This window comes from Erinaceus europaeus, chromosome 15 (assembly GCF_950295315.1).
Source record: "Erinaceus europaeus chromosome 15, mEriEur2.1, whole genome shotgun sequence".
Taxonomy (NCBI): Eukaryota; Metazoa; Chordata; class Mammalia; order Eulipotyphla; family Erinaceidae; genus Erinaceus; species Erinaceus europaeus.
The window spans coordinates 20,317,596-20,327,303 of NC_080176.1; the positions used below are offsets into that span (position 1 = coordinate 20,317,596).

Sequence of the window (9,708 nt, forward strand, 5' to 3'; positions counted from 1 at the left end):
GTTCAATCCCTGGCAGCACATGTACCAGAGTGATGTCTGGTTCTTTCTCTCTCTCTCTCTCCTCCTATCTTTCTAATAAATAAATAAAAATCTTTTTTTAAAAAAAATGTGATGAGATACTCAGTGGGACACCACACAGTCACTTTAGGGGCTACTACTCAGTAACTTAGGGGCCAGGTGGTGGTGCACCTGGTTGAGTGCACATGTGCAAGGGCTCGGGTGGGTTGGAGCCCCTATTCCCCACTTGCAGGGAGAAAGCTTTGCAAGTGGCAAAGCAGTGTTGCAGGTGTCTGTCTCTCCCTTTTATTATTATTTTTTTAATTTTTATGCCAGAGCACTGTTCAGCTCTGGCTTACGGTGGTGCAGGGGGATGAATCTGAGACTTTGGAGCCTCAGGCATGACAGTTTCTCTCTCTCTCTGTTTTTAGAGACAGCCAGAAATAGAAAGGGGAAGGGGAGATAGAGAGGGAGAGAGACAGAGAGACACCTACAGCCCTGCTTCACCGCTTGTGAAGTTTTCCCCTTGTAGGTGGGGACTGCAGGCTTGAACCCAGGTCCTTGCACATTGTAACATGGGCACTCAACCAGGTGTGCCACCGCTCAACCCAGCATGACAGTCTCTTTGCATGACAGTCTCTTTGCATAATCATTCTGCTATCAACCCCACTCTGTCACCCCCTTCACTCTTGACTTCTGGCAGTCTCTGTCCTGGAGTGATGTCCAGGCATCTGTATGAAACTCTGATAACAAAAATTTAAAATTTTATTCATTTACTGGATAGAGACAATCAAGAGGGAAGAGATGATAGAGAGATAAGAGAGACACCTGCAGTGCTGCTTTACCACTTACAAAACTTTCTCCCTGCAGGTGGGGACCAGGGACTTGAACCCAGGTTCTTGCACACTGTAACATGCGCGCTCAACCAGGAGTGTCCCAAAACTAAACATTTTTTGGGGAAAAAATCACCGCTGATATAACTCCATGATTTATTTCATCCAAAAGATTTTTTTTTCAGCCTGTGTGTTTTGGTCTGTGTCAAGCTGGGGTGTCTTTCAGAGTCCCCGTATCTCCAGGTGGAGCCAGAGTTTGAACCCCAACCAGCGAGTCATCACTCCATCCCTACTTTTGCAAGCAGGGTAACTGGAAAGCATAATGGTAGACTTTGGGGCTCAACTCCTGAAATAAATGAACCGAGAAGCGATGAGTTCACCTAGGTTACAAAAATCACCTCAAATTGAGTCCATCTCTTGAAGACAACACTAGCGTGAGCAACTGTAATTAATCTGTCTTCCAGGAAGAGAAAGCTACAATGCAGTTGGGGGTACCTAGCATGATGGTTATGTGGAGATTCTCATGCCCTGGTAAAAAGAGAGACAGAAAGAAAAAAAGAGATAGGAGACACATAAAGAAGAGAGCTATAATGTCTTAAATACAAGGAAAACATTTGAGGAGTGCCTGTATCCAGACAGCTTTTTTTTCCTTTAGCTTTTGAGAGAATAACTGTCACCCTCCTCCCCACCCCATCACCAAAAGCACTGCTCAGCTCTGGCTTATGGTGGTACAGTGGATTGAACCTGCTATTTTGGAGCCTCAGATATGAGGGAGACAGACACCTGCAGCTCTGTAAAGTAATAATGGCTGGCCACAGGGAATATACCCAGGTAGTAAGCTTATTCCCACACTGCCTGGTTCCTTCCTAGCTGTGATGGTAATCAAACCTACCCTGTGATTTTTTAAAAAAATTATTATTTTCCCTTTTGTTGCCCTTGTTGTTGTAGTTATTGTCGTTGTTGGATAGGAGAGAAATGGAGAGAGGAGGGGAAGACAGAGAGGGTAAGAGATAGACACCTGTAGAACTGCTTCACCACCTGTGAAGCCACTCCCCTGCAGGTGGGGAGGGCTCAAACCGATTTTCTTTTTACCAGAGTACTGCTCAGCTCTGGTTTATGGTGGTGCAGGGTATTGAACCTGGGACTCTGGGGCCTCAGGCACAAGTCACTTTGCATAACCACTGTTATCTGCCCCTGCCTTTGAACTTTAAAAAAAAGATTTTTATTATCTTTAATTATTGGATAGAGACAGCCAGAAATTGAGAGGGAAGGGGGAGATTGAGATGGAGAAACACCTGCAGCCCTGCTTCAACTCTTGTGAAACTTTCTCCCTGTAGGTGGGGACCAGGGGCTTGAACCTAGGTCCTTGTGCACTGTAACGTGCTCAGCCAGGTGCGTCACCACCCAGGCCCAGAACTTTTTCCCTTTTGTTGACCTTGTTTTTGATTGTTGCTGTTGTTGTCATCATTGTGGGATAGGACAGAGAGAAATGGAGAGAGGAGGGGAAGACAGAGAGGTAAAGATAGACACCTGCTTCACCGCCTGTGAAACGACTCCCCTGCAGGGGAAACCAATTTATTTTCAAGACTTTGAGGCCAGACCACATGCAGTGCCAGGGGTCTGCCTGGGACCTCACATGGTCCATGCCTTTGTGTAAGCTCTGCCTTACAGTAGAGCTGGGGACTGAACCTGGGACCTGAAGAGCCTCAGGCATGAAAGTCTCTTGCAGAACCTTAATCTCCTCAGGCCTTAAAAGGAATCTTGTCATTCTCAGGGTGGGTGCTAACTTAAGTGTTTAGCACGTGTATGCCATATTTATGACCTGACCTTTAAGACACCACTCTGGCAGCTGGGGATGTAGTAACTTTGAGAGTACTCAATTTGTCACAGCTGAAGTCCCTGGCTTACTCCCCAGCACTGTGTGTACCGCAGGGGCTCTAGTTGTCTGTCCTCTTTGCCTCTTGTGGAGCTCACTCTCATATGTGATTTAAAAAGAAAATCTCTAAAGAGGGCAGGAGTATATAGCATAATGATTATGTGAAGAGATTCTCATGCCCAAGGCCCCAAAGTCTCAGGTTCAATCCTGAGCACCACCATAAGCCAGAGTCTAGCAATGCTCTCGTAAAAAAAATATACAAAAACTTAACATTATTAAAATAAATAAATCTCTAGAGACACCACATTTTGAAATAAATCACTTTATTCAGATTAACTCATAAACAACATCACAAAAAGCTGGATCAAGGAAGCCACAGGAGCATGTTCCAGCCCCAAACTGAGATAAGATACTCCCTTCCATTGCCAGCCTGAAACAAAGTGGTTATTAATGATCTACAATAGGTTAAACTTTGCATTTCAATTATTTTAGTTTCATGCTAAATTAACATGATGAGAGGTGATTTTTCATGTCTTCAATTTGAACATCTTGCTTAGGACAATCCTGCAAACAGAAAAGGTATGTTAGAAAAGCACTAATTAAAAAAAAAACACTAGTTATATGCTGTTTTGTTTGTGACTTTTAATACTAGTAATTTAACACTATTTTACAAAATTCTAAGACCTGAGGGGGGTTTAAGAAACACCCAAGCATAAAACTAAGTTATATGTAGAACCAGGAACCTAAGGCTTCAAGCATGCAAACCATGCACTTTCCAGTGATAATACAAACTCCTTTATAGATGTTTAATTCTCTGTGTATGATGCCCTGGGGTTTGATTCCTGGGACTGAAAGAACTAACATACTTATTTTTACCAGAGCACTGCTCAGCATTGGCTTATGGTAGTGCGGGGGATTGAACCTGGGACTAAGGAGCCTCAGGCATGAACCATTATGCTATCTACCCCCACCTATTAATTCTTAAATGAGGGGTGTATAATGCCAACATATAAGTCCTTATGTCTATGCCTGGCCTTTGGTAAAAACTAAATGTACTTTTGTATATATAAGCTAAAACCAAAACTCATGTATCGTAATAAAATCTGGCATACTAATTAATCTATGCTTACTTAAAGAAGATTCAAAATGTTTACTAGTAAAAACTTGATTATTGACTAGGAACCTCTAAACCAGTTGTTAGAAAGCCAGACTTTAAAAAAGATCACCTACCATTTGCAAACCTGCATTGCTTCAGCACCTCGCTGAAACCCTCACAGAGCTTCAGGTCACTCTGATTCTGGGCACACTCCAGAAACTGCTTCATCTCATAGTGGCATGGGCCAAACTGCTGCTGCTGCTGCTGCACGGGTTGGGCTCCCTGAGGCTCCTGCAAGGCACAGCGGTCAGGACGGAAGAAAGGAAATTAAACGGACACCTAGACAGACAGCGGCGCCCACTGTCTTTACTGGGGAAACACAACCGGAACCAGAAGCAAATTCAACTTTACACGAATTACCAGGATAAGTGAAACAGTTTAAAAGCAGAAGGCCACTAAACTTTATTAACAAAATTAGTTCTACCAGAGAAATCTGAGAACAAAGATGCACACCACAGAGCAACATTTTGAAAAGAACATGGTGGTTACGAGACAGAGAAGGGAAGGTGGTGGTGACTGAGTAGAAGGGGGTCAATGTGGGGCCAGCTAGTGGTGCTCCTAGCTGAGCACATGTTAGTATATGCTAGGACCTGGGTTCAAGCCCCCATCCCCACATCCCGCCTGCAGGTATCTATCTCTACTTCTCACCATTGAAGTAGTACTGCAGGTGTCTTTCTCCCTCCCGTCTCAATTTCTCTCTGCCTCAATCCAATAAACAGAAGGAGACCGTCCCAAGCAGTACCTGGTAAGTGATGTCGGGCCTAGTGGGCTCAGCATTGCTCCCTCCACTGAAGCCTCCAGTGAGGGCGTGGCCTATGGTGTGCCCCACGGCGGAGCCCACAGCCACGCCAGCTGCAGTGCTTGCCATCTGGGCCATGAGGCCGGGCTGTCGGGGAGCGGCGGCTGGCAAACCAACAGCGGCTGGTGGAGCTGCAGCTGGGGGCTGAGCTGCTGGCGCGGGCCGAGGGGCAGCCCTCATCTGCGGTGCCCGGCTGTGGAAGGAAGAAGCAGACAGCATGAATCCCTCACATGCAAACAGGTCTGGGAACTGTTGGCAAACTCAACAAGCCCCAGAATTTCTCAGTTTATTTTAAATGTGTGTGTTGTTTTTTTTTTGCCTCCTGGGTTATTGCTGGGGCTCGGTGCCTGCACCATGAGTCCACTGCTCCTGGAGGCTATTTTTTTCCCTTTTGTTGCCCTTGTTGTGGTTATTATTGTTGTTGTTAGACAGAACAGAGAGAAATGAAGAGAGGTGGGGAACCTGGGCTCAAACCAGGATCCTTAGACCGGTCCTTGTGCGTAGCCTGCTGCACTACGGCTTGGCCCCCAATGTTTTTTTATTATCTCTATTGGGTAGGCAGTCAGAAATCGAAAGGGTAGGGGGACATAGAGTGGGGGAAAGAGACACCTGCAGCCCTGCTTCACCACTTGCAAAGCTTTCCTTCTGTAGGTGGAGACTGGGGGCTCGAACCAGGGTCCTGGAGCACTATAACATGTGCGCTCAACCAGATGTGCCACCATCCAGCCCCAGAATTTCTCACTTTATTTTTTTAAATATTTATTTTCTTTTTTAATTGTTGTGGTTATTGTTATTGATGTTGTGGTCATTGGATAGGACAGAGAAATGGAGAGGAGGGGAAAACAGAGAGGGAGAGAGAAAGACAGACACCTGCAGACCTGCTGTGAAGCGACTTCCCTGCAGGTGGGGAGCTGGGGGCTAGAATCAAGACCCTTACACAGGTCCTTACACTTTGCACCACCTGCGCTTAACCCACTGCACTACCGCCTGACTCCCGGATTTTCTCATTTTAAACACAAATGCTAGATAAAGAGAATTTTGCCAGCCACAGTTCTCTGAACCCTTGACATTATTTACCTTTTTTTAAAATACCAGTTCACTGCGCAGCTCTGGCTGAAGGTGGTGTCAGAGGGTGAATGTGAACCTGGGGCCCTTGGCATGGAAGTCTGTGTTCTAGGACTGTCCCCCAGGCCCTCTCTTTCCCCTGCCTCTTTGAAACCACCCCCATTCACATAACCTACAGGTTCAGAGGCCTATAAATATTTCACAATTATAGTTTAAAGGGGGGGTAGAACCTGGGAGAAGAGTAGGGGTAGATAGCATAAAGGTTATGCAAAGAGACTCTCAAGCCTGTCGCTCTGAAGTCTCAGGTTTAATCCCCTGAACCACCAGAACCTGAGCTGAGCAGTGCTCTGGTTTATTAAAAAAAAAAAAAAAAAAAAAAGAACCGGGGAGATAGGGAAGTTCAAGGCCCCAGCCACCACATGGGAGCACCTTCATTTCTCACTAGTGCGGGGAATATAAACATGAGATTTTTATGCCTGAGGTCCCATACTCCCAGGTTTAATCCTGTGAACCACCATAAACTAGAGCTGAGCAGTGCTCTGGGGGTATAGAGAAGCAGAGCATCACTCTGGTACATGCACTGCTTGGGGACTGAACTTGGGACCTCAGGGAGGCCTTATCTACTGTGGCCAGATTGCTTCTGCTCACAGACTTGCGACCTGAAGTGCAGTCACTCCTGGGAGTGACCTGCTTGAACCTTTACACCAAAGCTAGTCTCAACTATTTCTCACCTGAATGCTGTCAACAGTTTAACATCTCCACCAAGGCCGCTTTAAAAACGTCACTGCTCCTGGAGGCCATTTCCCCCATTTTTGTTGCCCTTGTTATTATTTAAAAAATATTTATTTTCTCGTTGCCCTTGTTTTATTGTTGTAGTTATTATTATTGTCATCACTGTTGGATAGGACAGAGAGAAATGGAGAGAGGAGGGGAAGACAGAGAGGGGGAGAGAAAGACAGACACCCGCAGACCTGCTTCACCGCCTGTGAAGCGACTCCCCTGCAGGTGGGGAGCCGGGGTTCGAACCGGGATCCTTGCGCGCCTAACCCGCCCGCGCCTGCGCCCGGCCCCTGTAAATCCATTTGCAACGCACCCGATGTGCACGGGAGGCCCTGCGCCGCGCGGCGACCCCAAGGTGGGTCACCGTGTCCCCAGGCACAGCCCCGTTCTTTGTCTTTTGGGGGCCGCTTTTATCTTATCCTGCTCAGCTCTGGCTTATGTGCTGCCAGGAACTGAACCCCGAACGTCGGAATCTGAACAGCCATTCTTCTCGGGGCCTGTTGAGCGCGCGCGAGGCCGAGGCTCTGGCCGGGCGCCCCCGGCGGGCCGCCGCTCGGCCACCTCGTGGGCACGTGGTGGCGTCCCCCGCCTTCCAGGCCCGGCCTGAGCGAACCTCCAGCTGCTAAGAGCTTTATTAATGGCCGGACGCCGGAAAGCCGGGCACCAACGGGAGATCGGACCCAAGTCGGCTCGGGCCTTCGCCCCCTCCCCACCCCCGCGGTCTCCCTGCGCGCCCGGGCGCTATTGGGCCCCCAAACCCCGAGGAAGCCTCACCTGGCTGGAGGGGCCATGCGGGAGGTGCGGCTTCGGCTTCCACGCGGCATCTCGACGGCTCCGCGGCTCCGGGTCCACAAGTGCGAAACTCGAAGAGGCAGGCGGGCGGCTTCTGCTAAGAAGGACGACGGAAGACGAGGGGCGGGGCCGGATTCTGAGCGCGGCCAATCAGAGCCCAGGTAGCGGCCTTCCGCTCGCCTACGTCTCCGCCGGCCTTGAAGGTCACAGGAAGAGCAAGGACGTCACGGCGACCGCTCGTCGTCCGCGATTGGCGTCATCAGCTCGGCGCCTGCGCCGTTTAGAAAGCCGGAAGTTCCTGTGGTTGCCCTACAAATTTGTTCCCCCCGCACCAAGCAAGAGGTATAGATCCTAGCGGTTTGCTCCCCGGGCTTGCAGGGCCGGCGGTCTTCCTACATCTACGTTGCTTTTCTATTGTTATTGCCGCCACGGTGTCCCCCCCACCCCCGCTGACACCTTGCGCTTTCAGAATTCCACCTTAACCCGGCAGATTTTTTTTTCGACTCTGGATTAGGATGGTTGAACCTGGGACCTCAGAGCCTCTGGCGTGAACGTGTTTGTATGACCTTTGTCTCCTCCGTCCTGGACCAATTTTATTTTTTTAATTTAAAGATGGGGGCGGGGATAAGGGAGGGAGAAAGGAGACACCACAGCACCGTTCCCCTTGTGAAGTTTCCCAGGTGCATGATGCGTCCATATCGTGTGGGTTGCAGGGCTTGATTCTCCAGCATGGTGTGCTCTCTAGCAGATGAACGATCTCCAACCACCAGCCATTTTTATTTTTGACGCGGTAGAGTAGATCACACCTGGTTTGTCACTGCCTTGACTAGATCCCTAAATCGGTCTCAGCGTTAATTTTTAAAAAGATATTAAACTTATTTATTCATGAGAAAAATAAGAATAGAGAGTGAAAGAACCAGACATCACTCTGGTACATGTGCTGCTGGGGATTGAACGTGGGACCTCATGCTTGAGAGTCCAATGCCTTATCCATTGCATCACCTCCCGGACCACTCTTAATTTTTTCATTGGGGTCAATACTTTTTGAGGTACACTTAAGGGCTAGTAATAAGAACTAAGCGAAGTTGTTTCTTGTTTGTCTTGCTAAAAGTCAAACCGATGTGAACTGGAGATATGTCTGCATTCTGCGCTGGAAACTCAGGTCCCAATCTCTGCTACATGGGAAGAGGCACCGCAACAAGGGAGGAAGCTAACTAACACTGTGCCCTGCTCTCCCCCTCCCCCATTAAAAAGCAGTCTGGAGGCCCTTGGAAGATGGTGTGGGGGATAAAGTGTAGGCCTTTCAAAGCAGAGGTCCTGAGTTCTATCACTGGTAAAAGCATGTGCCAGTTCTCATTAATAAATGGATTAAAAAAATGAGCCGGAATGGTGAATTACACACAAATGACACATTTATGCTCCTTCCCTTCTTTCGCTCTTTCCTAGGAAGCTCCCTTCAGCGCAGGGGCCAGGCTCGAACTTGTGTCACACATGGCAAAGCAGCACACTATCCAAGCAAGCTATTTTGCCAGCTCTTCCTATACATTATATACATAGATGTGTACATGTGTTCTTTGGGGATAGTATTCATTCATTGGTAAGTCGTAATTGGGAGATTGTTCATTCACTGAAAAATGTTCTGAACTACAGGATCCAGGTCAGGTTCTGGAGAGAGAGCACTACATAATACAAGCTTATTTACTTCTTTTAATATTTATCTATAGAGGAGGTGGACGTAGAGAAGGAAAACATCACTCTGGCGCATGCAATGCTGGGAGTTGAACTCAGGATGTCATGTTTGAGAGTTCAACACTTTAGCCCCTATACCACCCCCTGGCCACTCTAGTGAAGTTTAAATGCAGGGAGCAGAGACACAAACTTCTACATAAATCAGATAACAAGTTAAAGCAGGGTAAGTGATATTTAGAGAGGAAAGAAATTTTTGAAGCAGCATCTGAACTGGTCCTTGAAGTAGGGACAGGGGTCCAGGCAGTGGCACACCTTGTTAAGCAAACACAGAGTGCAAGAACTCAGGTTCAAGCCCTTGGTTTCCACCTGCCAGGAGAAAACTTCACAAGTGATGAAGTCGAGCTATAGGTGTCTCTCTGCCTCTCTCTCTCTCTCTTTTCCCTCCTCCCTCTCAATTTCTGTCTCTATCCAATAATAAATAAATAAATAAAGTGGCTTGAATTAACAAATAAATAAAATACATAAAGTAGGGACACAGCTGGGGAAACAGCTTAGTGGTTCTGCAAAAGACTTTCATACCAAAGTTCTGAAGTGCCAGGTTCAATCTCTAGCAACACGAAAAGCTAGAGTTGAGCAGTGCTCTGGTCTGGTCTCTCTTATTAAATATTTAAAAAAAAAAGTAGAGATACAAGCAGTGTGTGAATCAAGAAGAACATTCCTG

General features: G+C 47.5%; 1 protein-coding gene across 1 annotated transcript; it reads right to left on the minus strand.

Annotated features, from left to right (window-relative positions):
- Positions 1-3,010: 3,010 nt before the first annotated feature.
- On the minus strand, positions 3,011-7,443 carry CHCHD2 (coiled-coil-helix-coiled-coil-helix domain containing 2). The gene is made up of 4 exons (XM_060173143.1): positions 7,281-7,443; positions 4,605-4,854; positions 3,937-4,093; positions 3,011-3,270 (listed from the first exon to the last, which is right to left on the minus strand). Exons 1-4 carry the CDS (start codon positions 7,328-7,330, stop codon positions 3,260-3,262), a joined length of 468 nt encoding a protein of 155 aa, XP_060029126.1. The 5' UTR covers positions 7,331-7,443; the 3' UTR covers positions 3,011-3,259.
- Positions 7,444-9,708: the final 2,265 nt, after the last annotated feature.

Coding starts and splice junctions, on each gene's coding strand:
- CHCHD2 (XM_060173143.1), bottom strand. CDS start 7,330: ATGCCGCGTGGAAGCCGAAGCCGCACCTCCCGCATGGCCCCTCCAGCC. Junction 4,855..7,280: donor CGCATGGCCCCTCCAGCCAG/GTGAGGCTTCCT, acceptor TTCCTTCCACAG/CCGGGCACCGCAGATGAGGG. Junction 4,094..4,604: donor GGCCCGACATCACTTACCAG/GTACTGCTTGGG, acceptor TGTGCCTTGCAG/GAGCCTCAGGGAGCCCAACC.